Below are 25,498 nucleotides of genomic sequence, written 5' to 3' on the forward strand. Positions count from 1 at the left end.
TGCTTTCGGGTGCTTACACATCAGGCACTTCATCTACATATTGCATTTAGTCCTCACAACAATCCTATGAGAGCAACCTTCAGTTCACAGAGAAGGCCAGTTATATACTCAAGGTCACCTCTCCAGCAGTTCAAAGAGATTTGAACTCAGGTTGACTAGTAAACCACACCGCCCCAGCCAGCCAGGACTTTACAGTCCTGGGTAGGCCCAGTAATGCAAATAACTGAATAAAGACATGAAGGACATTTTGCTACCTGGAGAGAAAATATTAAACAAATGAATTTTAATAGATAATACTGCTTACATTATAAACCCATGAACAGAAAGATAGGGGTGTAAAATTTCTATCAAACACCTGAACATTTCAGGAAGAAAAGATGCCATCAATTTATTTTATGGACTATTTCTGTTATACTAAATTCACCCAGTCTTTTTTAGCATACATGAATGATCATATAACTTTAATCAGTGTACACACATTATTTTGGGGCTCCACTTTCTTACTTCACATGATTTAATATACCTGTTTACAAGTATCCATTTAGTTCACATAGCGATTTTTAACAGCCATGTAATATTACATAAAATAGAAAGACTGTATCTTTTTTGTTTTGTTTTTGTACTTTTTAATTTTTTTGTGGCACTGCCCGCCTTGTGGGATCTTCATTCCCCAAGCAGGAATTGGACCCCGGCCACCGCAGTGAAAGCACTCAGTCCTAACCACTGCAGACTATAGCTTACTTAACCATTTCCCTGTTGTGGGGCACTTGGGATGCTTCCAGTGTGTGACTGATTTGAAAAATGCTGCTATAACCATCTTTGCACAAATTGCTTGTTACAATCTCTGGGACTATTTTGAGCAAGGGCATTTGTGGGAAGCAGATGAAGGAAAAGTCCTTAGAATTTTCACTTCTCATTGGGAGCTGCTATTTCTGTAGAATAGGGTCTTGGCATCCTGCAATGCATAAGTAAAGTAACACCACTACCAGTAGCTGGATGATTTGGGGAGAGTCTTTTCACCTCTCTGCACCTTGGTCTCTTGCTACTGCAAGTGTGGTCCTTGGACCAGTAGTATTGGCTGGGAGCTTATAGAATTACAGAATCTTGGGTCCTTCCTAGAGCCTACTGAGTCAGAATTTGCATTTTAAGAAGAGCTCCAGAAGGTGGTTCATAAGCACACTGAAAAGTTGGAGAAACCATACTTAACGTATCAAATAGGGATAATAAAAGTCCTTCCTCATCAGGTCATTGTGAGGACTTAATGTGTTAATACATATACATATAGTGCATAGAACTCCGAGCACATAGTGAGTGCTATGTGTGTGCTACTTATTTTCTGGGGCTGTGCCATGAGGATTATAGGATCCTAGTTTCTCGACCAGGGATTGAACTTGAGCCTTCAGCAGTGAAAGCACAGAGCCCTAACCACTGGACTGCCAGGGAATTCCTTCTGTTTTGCTACTTTTGACTCTTCCCAGCTAACTGAGCAAATTCTCTGGTGGGTAGGTCTCTAAGTAGAGGGCCTTAAAATGAACAAATAGAAGATATTTCCCCCTGGTGATCTGGGGAAGAAGTGGGGAGGATACTCTTACAACACATGTTTTCATCTATCATGCTCAAAGTTCCTAACAAGAGGCAGATCCAGCGTCAGGAAGCTGATGAGTGAGTCTGACAGCTCTTTGGGAAGAAACCGGGACAGGGGATTGGGGGTGGGTGGGAGGGTGGTGATGGTGGGGGCAGCCAGGTAAGATCTGATATTCTGGTACCTAAGCGGCTACACTGATGGAGGTGAACAGCCTGCGCCATCTACAGAAGGGCTTGTGAATAATCACCAGGAGTCCTGACCCTATGGAGAACAGTTCCTAAGATTTGCAGCCTGACACCTGGCCAGCTACTGGAGAAGGTGTACTTGCCCAACTCTACCTGGAGCGGGGGGAGGAGGCAGGGCCAACCTCTTCCACCCAGAACTGAATGACTGCAAGCATAGGTAAAGTGGGATCTTCTTCCAAAATCCTCTGCTTGTTGTCATTGTTCTGTTGCTCAGTCTTGTCCAACTCTGTGATCCCATGGACTACAGCATGCCAGGCTTCCCTGTCCTTCACTATCTCCCAGAGTTTTCTCAAACTCATATCCGTTGAGTTGATGATGCCATCCAACCATCTCATCCCCTGTTGTCCCCTTCTCCTTGTGCTTGGTGACATTTAATTCATCCTTCAAGGCCCCAGGCTTCCTTTTTTGAGTCTACTAACCCCAATTAAATAAACTGTTTTGTTTTTTCTTTCACCATGTGCATGATTTATACAGGTTTGCAAGCTTCATGACATTTTATATCAGAAGTCTCAAACTCAACAGTCTCCAGTCCACATGAAATAAACTGGGGCAGTACAATTGAGCATGGTGGGGACTGTGGTGACTGGCAAGCCCTTTGTGAAGGGGACATCTGTTCCTCTGTTCCAGCCCATGGCCAAGTATAAACATGAGTCCAGTGTACCCAGAGCCTTCCGCTTTAAAAAAATTCTTTTAGTTGGAGGATAATTGCTTTAAAATATGTTGGTTTCTGCTGTACAACAACATGAATCAGCCATAAGTACACATACGTCCCTTCCCTCTTCAACCTCCCTCCCACCCACCCCTCCATTTTTTTCTTTTTTCATGTGGACTGTTTTTAAAGTCTTTATTGAATTTGTTATAATATTACTTTTATGTTCTGTGTTTTTGGCCATGAGGCATGTGGGCCCTTAATCCAAGGAGGCTGGTGTCCTCGTCAGAGGAGAGGACACACAGAGACAAGCATGCAGGCAAGGAGAACCATGTAACAACAGAACGCAGAGGCCGGAGGGGTGAAGCTGCAAGCCAAGGAATGCTGAGGTTGGTAACCACCACCATAAGCTATGAAGAAGCAAGATTCCAAGGAGTGTGAATTTGTTGTTTCCTTCATTTCTCACGTCTAGCCTCCAGAACCATAACACATTTCTGTTGGTTAAGTCACCCAGTTTGTGGTATTTAACCCAGTCTGTAGTTAGGGCAGCCCTAGGAAACCAATACAGGTGTCATTTGAACTAAGTAGAGAATGATGAGAAAAAGGAAACCAAGTGAAGAGTTACAGGGAAGAATATTTCATGCAAAAGCAGGAACTAAAAAACAGCGGCTGAAGAGGGGTGAGATAAGAGATATGCCTGGAAAGCTAGGCAGGGATAGAGCTTGTAGGACCAGGCGGGAGAGGGGATTCAATTAGCAATGAGGTGGTTGAGTCATTTGAATGACAGAAACAGCTGTCAAGCGAGTCACCCAGAGCCTTAGAGGGCAGGATCTAGGATGTATTAGTTGCAATAAATAATGACAATATGAGATGACAGGGCCCTCTCTGCGCTTCCCCGCCCTGACCGGCGACCTTGCTGGATGGTCAATGTCAGTTCTAGCATTTCAGGCCGTGGCTGGCTTCGGCTCCGTTAAGGCAACGCTCCCTCCCCTCAAACTCCTTCCTCCCCCCCGACCCCAGACACCCCAAATACACACAATCTAGGTAAAATAAGCTCTACAAATGCGGTTTGCGGACAACTTCCCCATCCCAGCTAGGCATGAGAGATTCCGTAAGGGCCGAAGCATTTCTAAAGGGACACAGAGAGACCCAGCCAAGTCCCGCAAAGGTACAACAATTCCCCTCGCGGGCGCTTGGCGCGCGGGGGCGGGACCGGGGAGGTGCGTGCGCATGCGCAGGGGGCTGCCTCCAGGCGAGGGGGTGGGGCGGGCGCCGGGGCCAGGGCTGTGACGTCAGGTGCGCGCGTGGCTCGGGCTGCGCAGGAACAGCTGGTGCCTGGGAAGGCGGCCGGCCGGCGGACACGCGTGGGGTGCGGGCGGCTTGCCGCGCCACGCTGCGGGAGCAGCCGCCGCCGCCTCGCACCACTGCACCATGTCCGGCCAGCTGGAGCGTTGCGAGCGCGAGTGGCACGAGCTGGAGGGAGAATTTCAGGAACTGCAGGTAGGACCGGGCCACCTGGCCCCGAAACTCTGCTGCCTGAAGTGCCGGGTATTCCCTTTCCTGCTTCCCCCAGCCCCGGCCGCGGGAACCATCAAGGCCCAGAGGTTGCCCCGGGCCAGGCCCTGCGGCGGAGGGGGGGCGCGGATTGCCGGTGGTCTGCGTGGGCCAGCCCCCTCCCATCTTCCAGGACTTCAGTTTTTCAGCTACTTGGGGCGCCGGGTGGAAGCCCCCCCATCCCCCCCGCCCTCTCACCGGCTCTTTGCCGCGCGCGCTTCCTTCGCTGCAGAAAGTTGATCTGTGACCTCTGAGGGGAAGTTCCAGGCATGTCCATGTGGGGGAGGCCGGAGGGACCAGGTATGTTCTGGGACTCAAAAGAGAAAGCCCAGCGCCTACCTTCTCAGGGGTCTCCCCTAACCCCACCGCCGCCCACCGGGTTTTGGCGGCTCCACTCCCCCTTTGCTGTGGCGGGTCAGCCCTCTCCTCTGACGCTCCATTTTGGGAGATGTGCTTGGGAGTCATTCACCTTGAACACGCAGGCTTTGCTTAGGGGTTAGAGACCCCTGACCTCAGCCTTTGGGGCTCCTGTGTCCCGTCTCTGACGTTGCTGCAGGCCGAGTTTGGCGTCGTGGATGACATCTGTCACTTCTGACAGCTGGGTTGCCTCCCAGTGATATAGAGGCTGCTCCCAGCCCTCACCCTTGGCCCAGAGCCTTATGCTGGGTGGGGTGAGGTCGGGTGTAAGAGAGGCCCCTTGAAAGAACAGCATTGGCATTGCTGCTGCAGGGTCCCTGGCAGGAGGAGTTGTTCCTGATAGGAGGTTCACAGAGGCCTCAGCTGCCTATCCTGATGACTAGAGAGGTCTCTGGAAATCTTGGGGTTGGCTAAAAGAGATGCCTGGATCTTTTTATGGGAGATGGGGCTGTTCCCTCCCAGGCTACCGGACTGTGTTTGTTTTTCCCCAGAGTTGGGCTCTGTTTGCCTGAAATGACATGAAACACCCCCAGCCCACTTCTGCCTAGTCTCAGCAGGGAGCAGTGACATTTTGCTTGTCCATGAAGCTCTTGTCTGCAGTTTGGTTAGCCTCTTACTGTGTCCAGAGTAGGGGAGGGAGGGGAGATGCGGAAGGGTGTCTGTGATGGGCCTTTCCAGAGCCATCTAGAGGGAAGATGGGTCATAGGTCCGGAAGCATAGAGAAGGGGTGCTGGGGAGACCAGGCAGGGAGAGGGGTGCTGTTTTAGGTGTGAGCAGAGAGTAAGGTACCAGAACTGGTTCCCAGGGGACCCTTCTGGCTCTCCTGCCGTGGAGAAGAGTCAGCTACTTCTTTTTTTTTTCTCAGTATTTATCTTTATTTTGGCTGTGCCAAGTCTTAATTGCAGCACTCAGGATCTTCAGTCTTCATTGCAGTATGTGGGGGATCTTTAGTTGTGGCTCGTGGGATCTAGTTCCCCAATCAGGGACTGAACCCAGGCCCCCTGCCTTGGGAGCGAGGAGTCTTAACCCTTGGACCACCAGGGAAGTCCCCACTCAGCTGCTTCTCACCGCTTTGTCCTGCTGGGCTCTCAGTTATGTCCAACTGTGGAGCCATGGAGGGTGTTAGGGTCGGGCGTGAGAGAAGAGTTTTGCTGTGTGGAGCTTTTGTTGTTCATAATTCCTTTCCTTGACCCTGCTTTCAGCTAGAAGGAAGAGTCTTAACTCTTCAGAGCTACACAATTAATGCAATTAACAGCAATTAGATAGCTAGTCTTGGCAGGCAGAGGTTGCAAAGGAGACGTTTGATTTGTTGTTATGTTCTTACTTGGTGTCTCTGGGGCTCAAGTGTGTGGGGGACAGAGAGGAATTGGAAATGAATCCTGGATTGTGTCCCCTGGTACACAGCAAGGGTTGTAGAAGAACTGACTGGGTAGAAACCGTGATGTCCCTTGCTCAGGTCTTCAGCATTGGGGCAAGTGGAATGGACTAGGTCCGACTTCTTATCCCTCCCCTCACCCCCCATAATACGCGTGAGAACTCCGAACTCCTGAGGTGAACATCTCTGGAAATAGGCATGTAATAAGTAGAGTGTACGTTGTCGTTGTGTGTGTGTTGGGTGAACTTTCAAATATGAGACATTTGTCGGGGAGCAAGGAGGTCACAACAGGTATACAGGGTGGGGGCTCGGTGCTGACTGGAACTAAAAAGGTTAATGATAGGAAGGGTCTTTTTCTCCCATCAGAAAACCCCAGTCTATCTTACTTCACCTATATCTGCTTCAGAATCTGGGATTTGTGGGTTTTATGTTCGTATCTCTCTGATTGTCTTTCTTGGGATGATGTAGAATATCTCTGTGTTTTACCTCTACTTCCCTTTTGCCAGTGGAAGGAGGAAAGAGGAAATCTAATTTCAGACCCAATAGGATTTGAAAGATTTCTGGAATCCCCCCCACAACCCCTAAAATGTCAAAATCTCTGGCACTTTCTAGGGGAAAGGATCTTTGTTCTTTTGTCTGTGATTTACATCTGCCAGGGCCTCCCTGGACTCAGGGGCAAGGCTGAGTTGCTATGAGGACTTTGGTTTTGGCTGGTTGGGGTTTCGGGTGTGCTGGCTGATTGAGCATTAGTCTGAGACTGGCGCATGTTTGGCCCTGTGGCCTGTGGTGTGACCGCAGAAGGTCACTTACAGACATGGTGGCAGGTGATTTAATGAGCCTTTCTTGTCTTACCTCTCTGGAAACCTGACCTCATCCCTCTGCACCCAGGAAGGGGGTAGCCCGAAGAGGCCTTTCCCTTACCCTGACCTCTCGGAAATGCAGGGGCCTGGCAGGACATTACAGAGATTTTTGGTTTTTATTACCAATGAAATGGGCATTCCTTTGGCTGCTGTGTATAGAATAGGCATGAGGGGGACAGGCTGGAAGCAGGAAGATCAATATTATTTAATTAAAACCCTCTGAAATAGAGCCTGTTATACCCATCTTACAGAGTGAAAAATAAACCCCGAAGTATAAGTACTAGAGTCAGGATTCAAATCCAGGCAGGTGAACATCAACGTCTTACTCTTCAAAAAATTTTTTTATTTATTTAGGCCATGCACAGGATCGTAGTTCCCACACTAGGTATTGAACTGGTGCCCCCTGCATTGGGAGTGTGGAGTCTTAACCACTGGACTGCCGGGGAAGTCCCCAGAGTCTGAACTCTTAACCACTGCTCAAGGCAGGTCTGTGCCCTGGGTACTTTTGTTTCTCTCACATCTTGCCTTACTTTCTAGGCCTCTTTTCCCCTAGAAGTGGGTTGTGTGGAAAGAACTCTAGACAAGGGAGTCAGAATTCTTGGGTTCAGGACTGAATTCTGCTGCTGTCTAGCATCTGACCTTTAGCAAGCTGCTTCTCTGAACTTGAGTTTCTTTATCTACCAAACAAAGGCTGACAGTAATAGCAGCAACAATAAGAACTAACTGTATGATACTTGGATTATTCCATTTAATCTAAACAACAACCTGGCTTTATAGATGAGACTGAGGCTGAGAGATGTTATGTAATTTGAAATTCATGGAGCCAGAATTTGACCCCAGGCCCGCTGTTTCTATCAGGTATTTTTTGGGTTGAGCTCCAAAAGTATCCTGAGACCCTTGGCTTTAGAAGGAAACTTTTGGACTTGTGGGGACTAATTTTGTTTCTCTGGTGCTTTAACATGAAGCATTAGTAAGGGTTCTTAGTAGTAAGTGGCAGAAATCCAATTCAACCAGTTTTAAGCCAAAAAAATCAAAATAGTTTATTGGCTCATGTATTGGGAAGTCCAGTGGCAAATGGCTTCAGGCAGGGCTGGATCCAGGTTCTCCAATGATGTTTACATGTGCATGTGTGTCTGTGTCCTCTGTGTCAGCTTCCTTCTCAACAGTCTCTCCCATGTTGTGGCAAAGATGAGCTTTGACAGCCCCAGGCTGACATCTACCAGCTGAGCAAACCTCAGAAACGAACATCTTTCCCCTGTAATTCTAGCTGGAGTCCCAGGGCTGACTCTCATTGGCCCTACCTGGGTCATGTGATTATCCCATAACCAGATCCTGAGTCACTGATTGGCTGGCTGGGTCTTGGTTAACATGTCTCCCCTGTTGCCCAGGGCTGGGATGACTGCTGCTCAAACCACATGAAATAACAGTGGGAGAGGGGTGGTCCCATGAAGGAAAATCAAAGTACTGGTAGTTAAAAAAAACAAAAACAGAGAAGGATGCCAGACAGCTATCTTTTTAGGAGTAATATTGTGGAAACAGTCTATATCTGTGTTTCACCAACTGTGTTAAGTCACCTCCAAGGAGCTGCAGCAAGCTCACAGGGGCACTATGGGATAATTTAAATTTTCAAGAGAAAGACAATGACATCTGTCACGCGCCGCTTAAACTGCTAATGGAGTAGTTCACAGCTACACATTAGATTATGCTACATTCTTTTTAATGATGTCATATCTTTGTGAAGTTGGGTTTTTGCTGATTAAAAACAAGTACTATGTGAAAATCAATTTAGAACAAGAAATGAGGGTGACAGTGTCCAGTCTATTCCTAAGGTTTGAGAATTTGTGCAGAGCCTGACAGGCATCAGTTGAGTTCAGTTTAGTCGCTCAGTCGTGTCCGACTCTGACAGGCATACACGTCCATATATAATTTTGGTTACTTCAAAATGAAATAAAAATACCCTTGTCAATTTCTGCATATTCTCTTTTCTCCAAGAGGCTACTGAGTTGTTAGGACATAGATACTTTTCAATTATTTGGCTTCCGTAGTGGCTCAGAGGGTGCAGATTCTGCCTGCAATGTGGGAGACCCAGGTTCGATCCCTAGGTCGGGAAGATCCCCTGGAGAAGGAAATGGCAACCCACTCCAGTATTCTTGCCTGGAGAATCCCCATGGGCAGAGGAGCCTGGCAGGCTACAGTCCATGGGGTCACAAAGAGTTGGACACGACCGAATGACTTCACTTTCACTTCTTCTTCCAATTATTTGGCCTAAGGACCCTGTGAAAGAGACACTAAGGGTGTGGTAAACCAACAAAGTTAGGGAACCTTTGTTTTATATCTTCATTGTGGTGGTGGTTACACAACTGTATATATTTGCCTAATAATGAAATTCATTAAATTGTACACCTGAAAATTGGTGAATTGGTATGTAAATTATGCCTATAAAACTGATTTAAAAATACCAGCATATAGCCTAGTACATATATCTCATGCCCTATCTCTTTCACAATTGAGGAAACTAAGAAGTGGCAGATTGTACCCGTGAAGTCAGTCTGAGTCTCAAGCCTAATCACTTAATTTTTATGTCACCTGCCTCCCAAATGCCTGACATGCTTGCCTATACCTCCACCTACTGTTCTTATAACAGACATTACTAATTGATCCTGGCACATGACTCAGAATCTTTCCCAGTGTAGAACTGATACAGTTTAGGTGAAGTCAACTTGTCATCTTTGTAGTGTTTCCACTGGCAGTGAGTCTTAGTTCAGTATACTCAGCATTCAGAAATCTTTGTTTGAAGTCAATTCCTTAGAAACAGAACTGTATAAATGCAATCTCTTGAAAACTTAGCACCAGCCCCAACTATCAGCCACCACGTTTTTGTGGTGGCCATGACTCTTCGGCAATCTACTGGGCTGTCCACCAGCTTGCAGTGCTCCTAGGCCAGAGCCCTGTCTGAAAATGGCACATGATTCCATTCTGGCAATTTTTTTTTTTTTTTTTAGCCATGCCATATGGGAGCTTAGTTCCCTGACCAAGTATTAAACCCATTCCCATTGTAGTGACAGTACAGAGCCTTAACCACTGGACCACCAGGGAAGTCTCATTGCCATCAATTCTTGCAATAAATATTGACTCAGGTTTTGTGACTCGGTCAAGTTATGTTAAGAGGGCATCTCCAGATGTGTCACAGCCGTGCTGGGACCTGGAATCATTAACCTCATCTTCCCACTGGGGCAGAGTTTGTGGCCTCAGAGGACAGGAGAGGTGGCAGATCTCCAAATCCTTCAACGGAAACTCAACTGTTTGTGTCTCCTGTACATGGCATAAAAGGAATGGCAATCAGATATGTGGAAAAGGAGCTATGGGCATCCCAGCTAACGGGGCCAATGTTAGTGTGTGTCTGTCTCTCTCTGTCTCTGATCTATCATATATTTTTATAAGTAATACATAGCCACATAGTTAAAAAGTCAAATAGGAAATGTGTATAAGCATTCTGTAACAGCTAAAATCTGGAAACCTAACTGTCCATCAAGATGGATAATTCCACTGAACATCCGTAGAGTGTGGTATGAAGATCAGAATGAATAAACTAGAACCATATGTATCAACATGGGTAAATGTTTTAAAGAGAAAAGCAACATTGAGTGAAAAGTTGCTAAGCGGGTATATATAGTATGACATGTATAATAAAGTTTAAAGCATTCAAAACAACACTTATGTTCTGCTTACTGATACATGTCTATACAGTACAAATTCAGACTTTTGCAAGGGAGTGATATGGGTCAGATTCAGTAGAATGGAGATTTGGGCAGGGCCCTAAGCAAGAAGCAAATGACTCTTCCTGATGGATCTCTCTGAAAAGAGTTTAAGGACGAGGCTATTTACAGAGGTGTGGCGGTTTAAAGGGGTTTCCCTGGTGGCTCAGATAGTGAAGAATCTGCCTGCAATGCGACAGACCCAGGTTCAATGCCTGAGACAGAAAGATCCCCTAGAAAAGGGAATGGCTTCCCACTCCAGTATTCTTGCCTGGAGAATTCCATGGACAGAGGAGGCTGGCGGGCTACAGTCCATGTGGTTGCCAAGAGTTGGACACAACAAGGCCCCTGGAGTTGGGACCATCTTAATACTTAAGGGACAGAGGGAAGGGGCAGTCACTGGAGCTTGTTGCAGGGTAAGGAGAGCTGCAGGATTGGAGCTGTAGCATCAAAAGCCTAGTAAAGTGAGGAGGAGGCAGGGGAACCAATACTCCAGTCTGCCTCTCCTCCCACCCCCAGTCTTCTGTCCTGGCATCCCCCATTGGCTAAGTAGGAGGCAGGGCAAGGGAGCCCAGGAGATGCAGTCCGTAGGGGTCAACCTCTCCAGGGCACAGAAGAAGACAGGATTGATCTGCGGTGGGCTTGGGGGTGGAAATAACCAGCCTAGGGGTTCCTCTCACTGGGGGCAGAGGATGGGAATGCTATGTAGGAAGAATACGTAGGGGCTTTCAACAATTTGTGCACTATTAGTTCTTAAACTGAGAGTGAGAAATGTGGGTATTAATGTTGTTTATTTTCTATTAAGGATTTTCTGTCTTTTTCAATATGCCTGAAATATTTCATAATCAAATGAGCAGGAGACCAAAAAGCTACCTAACAGTACCAAAAGGCTTATTCATAAAAATAGGCTCAGTGGGACTTCCCTGAGGTCCAGTGATTAAGACTCAGCGCTTCCACTGCAGGGGGCACGGGTTCAGCATCTGGTTGGGGAACTAAGATTCCACATACCGAGAGGTGTAGCTAAAAAAAAAACCAAAAAAAAAAAAGACTCAGTCATTTATGTGATTATGACCATGCAAATTTCATTTACTGAAGAACCGAGCAGTATACAGTGCTTGTACTTTCTCTTGGGGATTTTTATTACATTTATACAGTCAGCATTTGATTGTTTCCTGGCAGTGTTTGCCTTGTAACTATCCTTCCCCACCCCCCACCCCAAAGCTCTATCTTTAGGTATTTTATCAAGTCAGTCTCTCTTTCCTTTGCTTGGTCTTGAGCTAGACAGCTGGGGGTTGGGACTTGCTCTGAGCAGCAGAACAGAGTCCTTTCTTTCCCAGCTGCCTGTCTGCTCGGGTGCCCCCAGCACTCCGGGTTATTTTTGGAGGTAGCAACTTGCAGTGGGAGTCAGTCATCTGCTCTGTAAGCTGGTACTCTGTGCATTGGGTGCATACACCTGACTCCCAGTTTTTGGTGAGTGTGCTCCTTTGCTTCAGTCCACTGCTGCCAAGTTTATTTACTTTAAATTATATTTCTTATTTATTTATTTGTCTGCGCTGAGTCTTACTTGCAGCATGCAGGGTCTTTCCGTTGTAGCATATGGTATCTAATTCCCCGACCAGGGATTGAGCCCTGGGCCCCTTGCATTGGGAGTGCAGAGTCTTAGCCACTAGACCACCAGGAAAGTCCCACTGCTGCCAAGTTTAGAAATAAAAATAGTGGTTTGGTATTTTGGCATTTTCTTTGAAAGTTGGCAAACGTACATGTACCATATGACCCAGCAGTTTCATTCCTAGGTATCTAACCAAAAGAAGTTGAAATATATATCTACTACCAAGACTTGTGCACGAATGTGCATGACAGCCTTATTCGTAATCGCCAAAGACTGGAAATAACCTAAATATCCAACAACTGGTAGATGAATAAACAAAATACGGTATAAATGCTGAGGTACAATAAAAAAGTGGATACATGCTGCAACAGAAATACATCTCAAAAACACTATTCTATGTGAAAGAACCAGACACAAAACTGCATATTATATGATTCCATTGATATGAAATACCCAGAAAAGACAAATCTATAGGGTCAGAAGGTGGGTTAGTGGTTGCCAGGAGTGGGGAGGAAGGAAGAGTGGGGAGTGAGTGTGGATAAACACTAGAGACCTTATTGGGTGATGGAAAGTTCTGAAACTGGACGTGGTAATAGTTGCACAACTTGATAAATGTATGAAAATCACTTAATTGTACACTTAAAATGAGAATTTTATGACATGTAAGTTATACCCCAATAAAATTGTTAAAAAATAATGGTTTAGGTTCTTGCTTTGGTAGAAAAACACCCAGTTTGGTTGTTCAGAGATACGCATTTTAAAGTGCCTGTTTAGTTACTGGCTTGATGAAGGATTTATCCATCAAGCTCTTAAGTTTTTGGCACCTTTACGATGACAGTGTCCAGGGCAAGAGCTTGGTAATGAGTCCAAGATTTATGGCTTCTCTTCTTACCTGGTGTGGTTAACTTTTCCCAGAAGGGAGGCTCTGTTCTTTGGCATATTAACCTAGATTCTGACCCCTGCCTTGTTTTTAAATTAGCTAATTAATTTTGACTGTACTGGGTCTTAGTTGTGGCATGTGGGATATTGTCTTCCTTTCTGCACGTGGGATCTGTAGTTGTGCATGCAAACTTTTAATTGCAGCAAATGGGGTCTAGTTCCCTGCCTGGGGATCGAACCTGGACCCCCTGCATTGGAAGTGCAAAGTCTTAGTCAGTGGACCACCAGGGAAGTCCCTGACACTGGCCTCTTAAATGGAGACACTCAACCCAAATTGGCAAAGCCAAACAGAATAAAACGGCGTTTGTTCACTTACATTAATTAGGACCTCAAAGGTGTGCCCCCTTCAGATATAAGCTGATCCAGGAGCTTAAATGAAACCATCAGGGCTCAGTTTACCCCTCCATCCTGTTTTCCTCACAGTTGGGTTCATTCCCAGGCAGCTACTGGCAGCCCCATTAGCTCTGGGCTCATATCCTGCTACCTTCAAAATGAGTGGCAAAAAAAGTTTCTTTTTTTTCCCCTTTTTTCCAGCAGTTCTGATAGAAAGTCCCACAGCTGAGTGTGGCTGGTTTTGAATGCTCGTCCCTGAGTCAACCAGCTGGGTCAAGAGGGTGATGTTCTGATTGGCCAGGCCTGGGTCATTTGCCCTGGAACCTGGGGCAAGGTCCACTCTGTTCCTAGCCAGATCTCACTGTCAGGGAGGGAGGATCTCCAAAGAAATTGCAGGGAATTAACCAGAAAGGGAATAGCTGCCGAGCTGGCAAAAACAACAGAAGGCTTCCATCTGGCGACTAGTTGCGTTCAAGACCATAGGGACTGGTTGGTTGAAAGGCAGGATTGGCTTGCCTCTGTGTGGCTCACTCCTGGAAAAAGCATCTCAAAGCACACGTCCAGTTGAGGGTTTTCTGGAGATAGCCTCACGAGTGGAGGGCAGGGTCTCTGAGGGAAGACAGGAATTGTGTTCCTCACCCCCCACCCCCGCCCTCTCCCAGAAACACCGCAAAGACAGTCCCATCAAGAGACAGCTGTCATGAAATGGTTCAGCCTCTCTGGAAAATGATATGGCAGTTCTTTAAAAAAAATTAAGCCGTGTGATTAATTACCATATGATCCAGAAATTCTGCTTCTGAATACACACACACACACACACACACACACACATATCCCAAAGAATTAAAAGCAGGGACTCGAACAAATATTTGTACATCCATGTTCATAGTAACATTATTCACAATATCCAAAAGATGGAAGCAACCCAGGTGTGCATCGACAGATGGGTGGATAAAATGTGGTATATACTTACTGTGGGATATTGTTTAGCCTTAAAGAGAAAGGAGCGTCTGATATGTTCTGCAGTGTGGATGGACCTTGAAGACATTATGCTGTGTTTAAATGTCAGGCACAAAAATATAAATACTGTATGAGTCAACTTATATGAGGTACTTAGAGGAGTCAAATTCATAGAAGTAGAAAGTAGAGTGGTAGAGGACTTCCCTGGTGGCACAGTGGGTGAGAATCCACTTGCCAACACAGGAGACACGGGTTTGATCTCTGTTCTGGGAAGATCCCACAGCCTCAGAGCAACTAAGCCCTCGAGTTGTAACTACTGAGCCCACGAGCTGCAACTACTGAAGCCCAGTTGCCTAGAACCTGTGCTCCATAACAGGAGAGGCCATCGCAATGAGAAGCCTGAGCACTGCAACGAAGAGTAGTCCCTGCTTGCCACAGTTAGAGAAAGCCTGTTCAAAACAGTGAAGACCCAGCAAAGCCAAAAATAAATAAAGAAGAAAATAGAGTGGTGGTTGTCAGGGGCTGAGGGGAACAGGAAACTGAGTTACTGGGTCACAGGTTGAGAGTTTTAGTTGAGATGTTGAAAAAGTTCTGGAGATGGATGGCAAATAATGTGAACATATTTGATGTCACTGAGTTGTACACATAAAATGGTTAAGGTGGTAAGTTTTATGTGTATTTTATTGCAATTAGAAAAATGTTAATGATTAACATGGTAAGTTTTATATATATTTTACCACAGTTGAAAAAAGACTGAGAGACAACTGTCTGGAAAAAGGACAGAATCCAAGAGATGAATTGATAATCTTCCCTGCTGCTTGTGTGACTGGCACAAGATGGAATCAGCAGAGGCGGGGCGTGGGTGAGGAATGCCCTGGGAACAGAGAGTGTGTCACTCTAAGGGTCTGTTTCCACTTCACGTTGTCCTCGAGGCTGACAAATGCTGATCCTGGGGCCGAGGACAGGGTGGACAGGAGGTGTGGTCTCCAGTATCAGATCTCCCCTAGGAAGTGGCTCTAGCCAATGGCAGAGAGAAAGACAGAGAACTGTTAGGAGTCAGGAATGACCGTATGTGCCTGGGGACACAATTATGAGAAGGACCATGGACTTCAGTCTGATATTTTAAGAGTGGGCAGAAAATACCACCAGTGGAGCATTATTGTTTAGTCGCTAAGTTGTGTCTGACTCTTTGCAACCCCATGGACTACAGTACACCAGGCTTCCCTGTCCTTCACTATCTCCCAGAGTTTGCTCAAACTCATTTTCATTGAGTCGGTGATGCCATCCAACCATGTTATCCTCTGTTGCCCCCTTCTCCTCCTGCCTTCAATCTTTCCTAGCATCAGGGTCTTTTCCAATGAGACAGCTCTTCACATCAGGGGGCCAAAGTATTGGAGCTTCAGCATTGGGTGAAGTATGGAGCATTGCATGTGTGTGTGCTAAGTAGCTTCAGCCATGTCTGACTCTGTGCAACCCTATGGACTGTAGCCTGCCAGGCTCCTTTGTCCATGGAATTCTCCAGGCAAGAATCCTGGAGTGGGTTGCCATTTCCTTCTTCAGGGGATCTTCCCGACCCAGGAATCGAAGCCGCATCTCTTAGGTCTACCTGCATTGGCAGGCGGGTTCTTTTACCACTACACCACCTGGGAAGCCCATGCAGGCATTAGGAAGCGCCTTTAAGAAAGTCAGTGGGGATAGCACTGAGAGTTGGTGAAGTGTGGGCAGCTGTCATATGCTGTGGGTGGGAGCATAAATTGGCACAGCCACTCTGGGGGCAGTTTGCCAAGATAGGTTAAACGTAAAAACAAGCCTGTACCCTATGACCCAGCAATTCCACTTCTCTTCCCCAGAGACACTTGTGTGTGTGCCCAAGGAGACTGTGCAAGGATATTAATCACTGTTGCATTGTTGGTTATTGTCAGAGACTGGAAACAACCTAAGTATCCAGTGATAGGAAAATGGCTACATAAGCTGTTGTATGTTCATAGCATGAAGTACTGAACTGGACTGAAAATGAAGCACATCTGTATATTCTTCTTTTTTTCTTCTTCTTTTTAATTAATTAATTTGCCTCTGCCAGTCTTAGTTGTGGCACACGGGATCTTTGATCTTCGTTGTGGCATGTGAAATCTTAGTTGTGGCATGTGGGACCTAGTTCCCTGACCCCGGATCAAACCTGGGCCCCCTGTGTTGAGAGTGTGGAGTCTTAGCCACCAGGGAAGTCCCTATGTATGTATTCTTGTGTGGGTAGATCTATAAGACATATTATTGAGTGAGAAAAGAAGGTTGTGAAATCGTATCTATATTCTGATACTGTTAGTATATTTAAAAAAAATCAAAAGTGTGTGCTTTAGGGTATAAGCTATGCTGCTGTAGCAAGAGATCACCTAATAAAATGGTTTAAATGAGATAGCGTCTTCCTTTCTCACATAGTAGTTCAGACGGGTGCTGAGTGTTCCAGTTATCCATTGGCATAAAGCAACAGTAATTGCATTTTGCTCAAGGATTCTGGGAGTCAGGAATTTAGGCAGGGCATGGTGGGGATGGCTTGACTGTATTCCACGAGGTCAGAGGCCTTAGCTGGAAAGATGCAAATGGTTGGGGCTGGAATTATCTGTAGGTTTCTTGACCCTCATATCTGCCTGAACTGAATGACAAGATTTATCTTAGTTGTGGCTGTTGATCAGACTGCCGTCATGTGGCTTCTCTGTGTGGTTAGGGTTTCCACGCAGCATGGTGGCCTCAGTCATGGAACTTTTTGTTCCAGAAGCTAGTGTTCCAGCAAATAAGGTGCAAACCCTATGGCCCTCTGTGAGTTTTTCTCAGAAATGATATAGTGTCAGTTCTGCCATTTTTAAAAAATTGAGATAAAGTTGACATATTATATGTTTTAGGTGTATAATATAGTGATTCACAGTTTTTAAAGGTTATATTTTATTTTTGATAAAATGTTGGCTATATTCCCTGTGCTGTACAGTATATCCTTATAGCTTATTTATTTTATGTAGAGTAGTTTGTATCTCAATCCCCCTACCCCTGTATTGCCCCCTCCCCCTTTTCTCTCCCCACTGGTAACTACTAGTTTGTTCTTTGTGAGTCTGTTTCTTTTTTGTTATATTCACTAGTTTGTTGTATTTTTTATATTCCACATACAAGTGATATCATATAGCATTTCTCTTTCTCTGTCTGACATATTACTAAGCATAATGCCCTCCAAGTCCATCCATGGCAAAAATGTCATTCTTTTTTTATGGCTGCATAGTATTCGTGTGTGTGTGTGTGTGTGTGTGTGTGTGTGTGTACCACATCTTTATCCATTCATCTGCTGATGGACAGTTAGGTTACTTCCGTATCTTGGCTATTATAAATAATGCTGCTATGAACATTGAGGTGCATGTATCTTTTTGAGTTAGTGTTTTCATTTCCTTCAGATACAAACCCAGGAGTGGAAGTGCTGGATCATATGGTAGGTCTATTTTTAGTTTTTTTGAGGAACCTCCATACTGTTTCCACAGTGGCTGCACCAATTTACATTCCCACCAACAGTGTGCAAAAAAGGTTCCCTTTCCTCCACATCCTTGCCAGCATTTGTTATTTGAGGTCTTTTCAATGATAGCCATTCTGACAGGTGTGAGGTGATATCTCCCTGTGGTTTTGATTCGCATTTCCTTTATGATTAGTGACGTTGAGCATCTTTTCATGTGCCTGTTGGCGATCTATGGCTTCTTTGGAAAAATGTCTATTCAGATCTTCTTTCCATTTTTTAATTGGGATGTTTGTTTTGGGGGGGTACTTCTGACATATTTTATTGGTCAGACCAGCCACAAGCCTACTTGTATTCAAGGAGACTGAAAAGAGATACCACTCCTCTATGTGAGGAGTGCTAAAGGGCTGGTGGTCATGTTTTAAAACAAGATCCAGGTTGGTTTGGCTGAGGAGGGCACTGTGGGCTTTGTCATTCACACCATGTAGCTTCCATTTCCGGTTTCAGGGTAACTGGATCCGTTGTTGCCATATGCCAGCCAGGGAAAGAAAGAGTGGAGGGCAAACCATTACTTAGAAAAATGTGGTTGCCTTGACATGTGAAAACTGAATAGCTAGAAATAGCAGTTGTGGTGGTTAAAAAAAAATGTAGTTCAGAACTTACATCACTTCTGCTTGCAACCTGTTGGCTAACACTTGGTTGTATTCCTACACTTAGCTGCAAAGGAGGCTGGGAAGTGTCTGTAGCTGGACAGCCATGTGCTGGCTATGTCTTGGTGGGGTCCTGTTATTAAAAGGAAGCCAAGGAGGACTTCTCTGGGGGTCCAGTGGTTGACTCTCTGCTCCCAATGTAGGGGATACAGGTTTGATCCCTGAATGGGGAACTAAGATCCTACATGCCTCATGTGTCGCATGGTGTGGGGCTAAAAAACAAAAAACTGAGATGTAATAAATACTCAAAACTCATTATTTAAAAAAAGGAAACAACAACAAAAAAAGAAGGAAACAAAGGAGAATAAGTATTAGGGACAATTAGTTTTTGCAACAGTGAACATTTTTCTCATATATGTTAAGTGTATATATATATATATATAAACAGGTCTATGTGGAACATAGAAATATATAGATACATAGAATACAGTCTAGAAGAAACTGGTAACAGTGGGTACTTCTGGAGAAGGGGGAGAAGACAGGATAGGAGTTTATTCAAAGTCAACTCTAGCCGTAGCTGTAGTGTTTTAATGTTTAACAAGGATAATGTCCTTATGTTTACTTGTAAAATTAAATATTAATTCAAACTGAAGAGGGCCTGGTGAGCATCTGTCTGTTGATGTTGCAGTCTGGGTCTTATCTCACTGTACGGGGGCCTGACACCAAAGAGTGCTAGGAGGTGGTGTGGTGTTTTACCTTCCATTGCTGGGTACTCCAAATCCAAAGGCTTCACTTTCTCAAAGTCTGTGTAGTTGGGGGTCTCTCTGCGCCCATCCTCTATGTCCAGTTCTGGAGAGTTGCCTTTCTTACCCGCAGACACTGGTTGAACATTGAGGACTGTTTTGGCGCTGAAGCCTCTTTCTGTACAGACTATTCATTCATTACAGGTAGGAAGCTGGTCACTGTACAGTGGAGAATGGTGGCAGATGGCCACCATTTCTCCCAAGAAATCAGAGTTAACATCACAGACTCCACGTCCCTTCTCATGGGAGACACTTGAGTGGCATGTCTGTCCTAGATGCATATTCAAAATTCAATCATGAGGAAATATCAGACAAACCAAGGCAGAGGGACATTCTCCAAAACAACTGGATTGAACACTTCAGAAACGCTGATATTCCCAAGACAGAAGTTGAGGAGCTGGTCTAGATTAAAGGAGACCAAAGAGATATGAACAACAATACAAGGCATAAGATGGAATTGGGCCCAGGGTCTGGGGAGAAATTGCCATCCAGAGATAGTTCGCAGGACTTCACTGGTGGGCCAGTGGTTAAGAATCCGCCTGCCAGTGCAGGGGATACGGGTTTGATCCCTGGTATGGGAAGATCCCATATGCCAAGGAGCATCTAAGCCCGCGTGCCATAACTACTGAGCCCGTGCTCTAGAACCCAGGCTCCACAACAAGAGAAGCCACCTCAATGAGAAACACGAGCACTGCAACTAGAGAGTAGCTCCTGCTTGTAGCAACTAGAGAAAGCCTTCATGCAGCAACCAAGACCCCTCACAGCCATAAATAAATAATAATAAAAATTAAAAAAAGAGAGTTCGCATCCAAACTTGAATTTGGATGGTATTTGAGGTCACAGTACTGTATTGTATCAAAGTAACATTTTCCATATTTAATAGTATAAGAGAATATCATGTCCTTAGGAAATATGCATTGAAGTATTTAGGAGTAAAGAAGCCTATTGTCTACAAGTAACTCCCAAATGATTTAGAACAGAAAGGCCAAGGAGTGAGGATTCTGGGCTTTGCGGGCCATGTGGTCTCTGTCACAGCTGCTCTTGCTCCGTTGTTGTGGTGCCACAGACGATACATAAATGAATGGGCATGGCTGTGCTCCAGTGAAATGGATATTTATTCATGGATTCCAGAGTTTCAATTTCATATATGTTTTACATGTCACGAAACATTCTTCTTTTGATCTTTTGCAACGAGACAAAAATCATTTCTAGCTTACTGCCCATACAAAATCAGGTGGCCAGATTTGGCCGGTGGGTTTACTGATGCCTGATACAGATAAAGAACACACACAACACTCATTCACACACACACACACACACGTGAGAAGAAAGCAAATATGTCATAATGCTAATAGTCGGTGAATCTGGGCAAAAGGTGTAGGGGAGTTCTTTGCACTCTTACAATTCTTTCAGAAGTGTGAGATTATTTAAAAATTACAAGCTAAATTTTTAAAAATGAGACACAGTTTTCCTCTCTGGGGGCTCAGGAAGGACAGAATGAGGAAACTGTGTAAATCTAGGGGACTGAGCCCTCTCAACTGGGGGCCAAAGGAAATATGCTCAGAGCATTCTTCCATGTTGCTCCTAAGTGTTATCTGTTCACTTCATTGCCTTCATTTTTTTCTTATTTTCGGGCTTAACTTTCATATCTAGGAACCTGCTTGGCAGACATGAGAGTTTAGGCTATGGGCCTCACTGCCCATCCCTTTTTCCTCTCTCTCTGCTGATACAGTTCTCTACCACCCAAGCAAACAGCCACTTTAAATATGGCCATTGGATTATTGTTTTTAATTTTATGGTCCCTGTACCCTCATATTGTTTTCTCCAGATTGTTGGTGTTTGTCTTAGATTATCAGGACTCTGGAGGAAACTGGTTGTTTTCCTGCAAAGGGCAGTACCCAGGGGGAGGTGTGCTGTGGCAGCAATGTTGAGAAGATACTGTGTTCCATTCTCCCTGCCTTGGGGAGCACTGTCTTGTATTTCCTTTGGCCTTGTGGTCCTGAATGGTTATTTCCAGGAGTAAGATACTGAGTGTATTGGAGTGGCTGTGCCTGGGATAAGGAGGGTTGACTTAAAGGGAGGAGGTATGTCTTTTTCTTAATTGTCTTAGCAAGAACTGTCTTCATTGCCAAGATCAGAAACCCAACCCAAACTGGACTAACCAGAAAGGAATTTATTAATTCCTGTAACTAAGAGTGTTAGCATTGCATTCAGACTTGGTTAGATTCAAGTGCCGAAATGATGTTATAAGAATGCTGTCTCTTACCGTGTCCCAATTCTGTTTTCCTGTTTGGCTTCATTCTTCTTTTATTTATTTATTTATTTTATTTATTTATTTTTTTTTTTGACATGGAAAAGGTCTTAGTTTATTCTTTCATGAAAAATCTGCACATTCTTCTTTTAAAAAATTATTTATTTATTTGGCTGCATCAGGTCTTAGTTGTGGCACATGGGATCTTTGATCTTCATTGTGACATAGGGATCTTTAGTTGTGGCAGTTGCAGCATGTGGGATCTACTTTCCTGACCAGGGATCAAACCCCGGCCCCCTGCATTGGGAGCATGGAGTCTTAGCCACTGGACCCCCGGGGAAGTTCCCAGCTTCATTCTTAGGCAGGCTCTCCACACTCAACAGCCCCAGGTGTGCCTTCTACCAGATTAACAAATCCAGGAGAAAGAGGGCATCTCTAAATTAATACTTGTAGGTGAAGTCCCAGAGCTGACTCCCATTGGCTCAGTTTGAGCCATGCATCCCCCTATGAACCAATCAGTTGCTGGGGGGATTGGAGAATACTGATTGGCCAGGCCTGGGTCATATGACCTCCCTTGACATGGGCACTGTTAGCTCTACTCAAACCACCTGGACCAAGAATTGACAAGAGGTGGCTGGCCCCTCAAAGGCATGTTTGGTTTCTGTTCCCATCAGGAAAGACAGAACCTGCACAGGAAAAAAACAGCAGTTCCTTATTACACTAGTGCTGCCTTCCCCAAATCCAGTCCCAGTTTTGTGTTAGATCTTTGATAGGTGTACTTGTATCATCTTAACTGTCAAACTGGATTCTATAGTCACAAAGAGCTGACTCATTGGAAAAGACCTTGATGCTGGGAAAGATTGAAGGCAAAAGGAGAAGGGGGCAGCAGAAGATGACACGGTAGCATCACTGAATGAATTTGAGCAAACTCTGGGATATAAGGAAGGACAGGGAAGCCTGGCGTGCTGCAGTTCATGGGGTCGAAAAAAGTCAAGTCGGACATGGGACTTAGCAACTGAACAATAACATACTACGACACAAGCAGACTGAAAAATAACCCCTTTATGTTCTCCTGCACACCCTGCTCTTCTATCCCTCAGGAAACTCACAGGATCTACAAGCAGAAGCTGGAGGAACTGAATGCACTCCAGACTTCGTGCAGCAGCTCCATCAACAAGCAGAAGACGCGACTGAAGGACCTGAAACTCACGCTCCAGAGGTAGGCGGGCTGCAACTCAGAGGCCCCCCTGGCTTTTAGGGACAGAATCTCAACTCAAAACTGGCTTGAGCCGAGAATGGAAATTTTAATGGAAAAAAACCAGAAGTGACTTCAAGCATCATTGGATCTAGGGGGGTCAAAGGGTGTTTTTAGGAATTTGGTTTTTTTCCTCTCAATTCTGCCTTCCTCTAGATTGGCTTCACTCTGTGGCTGAGATGGTCACTGAGATAGCCACCAGCAGTGCCAGGCTGTTATCCTCTTAGCCTTTCTTCCTATTGGCTTGGCCACCCCAACAGAATGAGAACTTGTCTTTCAGCACAAGTGCTGGGTATGAGTCTCATTGGCTGGAACTGATCATGTGACCATCTGTGAACCAATCATTGAGACTCAGTTTATATAAGATTGGGGGCTTCCCTGGTGACTCAAATGGTAAAGAATCTTCCTGCAGTTCAGGAGACCTGGGTTAGGAAAATCTCCTGGAGAAGGAAATGGCAACCCACTCCAGTATTCTTGCCTGGAGAATTCCATGGACAGAAGAGCCTGGCAGACTATAGTCCATGGGGTTGCAAAGAGTTGGACACGACTGAGTGACTAACGCTTATATAAGACTTGGTCCTATGCTCAGTTTATGGACTTGGGGGATGGGACAGCTCTTACTTGAACTACTTGGGAGGGGGAAGAGGATGAGGCATAGTTCCCACAGGAAAGTTGTTATGAGAAGTCCTGTTGGGCAGGTGAATAGCAAGTATCCTTCTCTCCAGACAAAGGGAGTTCACCCCACCAGGTCTCTGGTGTAGGGGGTGAGAGGTCTGGCACGCCTGGTGGCGATATACTTGAGTTTACAACCTAGTTCATTTCCTTACAACCTAAGGCCAGGATCACCTGTTCACTTCCTAGTCCTATGTCTTTATGGTTTGGAAAGTGCTGTCATTCCCTGCAAGTGAAGGAGTCCAGTGGATGCTATGACCCCCTAGGGATACAGGAAAACAGGCTATGAGTGCCTTGTCCCTGGTCGCTTAGCTGGGCCTCCATTCCAGTTTATGATTCCTGAGCGATTCTTCCCTTCCTCTGTAGAAAATTTGGGGAATGGTTACTGATTATACTCCTAACCTTGACTGACGATTCTGGACATGGAGGCCCATTAGTCATGGTGAAGAGTGTGGATGGTTCCACATAATGACATCACCACTCTTGGAAAAACCTATCTTACTGATAGGACTGCAGTCTTTTATCTGTCTAGGGCTTTTCATTCCTGGCACTGTTGATGCTTCTTTGTTCCTGGGGGCTGTCCTGTGCATTGTAGGATGTTGGGCAGCATCCCTGGCCTCTACCCACTAGATGCCAGTAGAACTCTCCACTCCTGTCTTGACAACCCAGAATGTTCCCAGGCAGTGTCTTCTTGGTTTGGGAAGAACTCCCATCCCAAGTTTCCCCAGTTGAGAACCATTGGGTTGGAAGGTTGACCCATGAGTTAGGTTAGTTGACCCATGAGTTGTGACTATGACTTGTTTTTCTAGTTTTGAGATTAAATCTCACCAAAGAACAACAGTCAGACCTTGGTTGGTCGACTGCTAATACTTCAAAGCCTTCTTCCTGCCTGCACTCTTCATAACCCTCAGGTTATTCCTATAGAATAGCGTGGAGAGTGGTATTGCTGGCCGATATCCCTGGAGCTCATACTATGTGTCAGGTATTCTAAATACTTTACACTGCATGTACTCACTGTATCCTCACAATGATATCGTTTACAAGGTAGGTCTTATGTTATCCCTGTTTTTGAGGTATGGAAAATAAAGCAGAGAGGTTAAAGGATGTTTTCCAAGGCTGGCAGGGAGCCAGCATCAAACCCAGAGAGTACATCTGGAGAGCTGAGGTTGCCAGAAGCATTGAGATGGAAAGATGGGGGGCAGTGCCTAGAGCTTCTGGATTCTTCATCCAGTCTGTGTAACGCTTATCTCATGCCCCCACCTTTGACCTCAGGTACAAACGCCATGCCAGTCGGGAGGAAGCGGAGCTCGTTCAGCAGATGGGTGCCAACATCAAGGAGCGGCAGAACGTCTTCTTTGACATGGAGGCCTACTTGCCCAAGAAGAATGGGTAGGAGCTGGGGACCTGCCCTCACACCCCCAACACTGTGTGCAGATGTCCAGGCCTGGAGCACCTGGTCTGTGTGCCTCTGACCTCCCTGCTGGGGCTTGAGGAGGAAACAAGGGCAGGAAAGGGAAGGAAGCTTCCTTACATGACCCTCCATGAACCCAGGAGGGGACCTCAGCCCCTCCGTGTGGCAGCGACATTCCTGGAAGGGCTTTTTCAAGGAACCAGACAAAAGATCTGGTTCCCAGCCTCTGCCATCTGCCCGATGTCACCTGGGATCAAGAGGAAATGTGTTCTCTCTCAAGAGAACAAACATCTATTGAGGGCCCACTGTATGCCTGGCATTGTGCAGGGGGGCTGTCTTGACGTCAGTCATTTCACCCTCTACAACCCGGTGAGTGAGATCCAGGAATCCCTGTTCTAAAGGTTCAGAGAAGTGGCATTAGGAAGTATCTTGCCCTGAGGGTTCAGACCGGCTTAGGCTGAACCAGGATGTGAACACTGGACATTCTGACTCTAGAGCTTGTGTTCTTTCCATCTTCCTCCTTCAGAGAAGTCCCATCTCCTTCCTCAAGTGACATCTCTGCCACCTTGTTGTAGAGAGAGATCCTTATGGCATTATATTGTGACTTGACATGGGTGGCTAAACGCACGTCCCAGGAAGCACCCTGACTTTCTTCCCGGTTTGACCCAGCCTTGAGTCAGAGCCTTCTACC

At 45.6% G+C, this 25,498-nt stretch overlaps 1 protein-coding gene across 1 annotated transcript in view; it reads left to right on the plus strand.

Annotated features, from left to right (window-relative positions):
* Positions 1-3,754: 3,754 nt before the first annotated feature.
* The window catches only part of TMEM120B (transmembrane protein 120B), a 43,560-nt gene continuing 21,816 nt past the window's right edge, over positions 3,755-25,498 (plus strand). The window contains exons 1-3 of the mRNA XM_043901919.1: positions 3,755-3,979; positions 22,570-22,688; positions 24,669-24,785. Of these exons, the coding sequence (XP_043757854.1) occupies positions 3,911-3,979; positions 22,570-22,688; positions 24,669-24,785 (305 nt within the window). The 5' untranslated portion in view covers positions 3,755-3,910. The remainder of the gene's footprint in view (positions 3,980-22,569; positions 22,689-24,668; positions 24,786-25,498) is intronic.

This window comes from Cervus elaphus, chromosome 5, assembly GCF_910594005.1.
Source record: "Cervus elaphus chromosome 5, mCerEla1.1, whole genome shotgun sequence".
Lineage (NCBI taxonomy): Eukaryota > Metazoa > Chordata > Mammalia > Artiodactyla > Cervidae > Cervus > Cervus elaphus.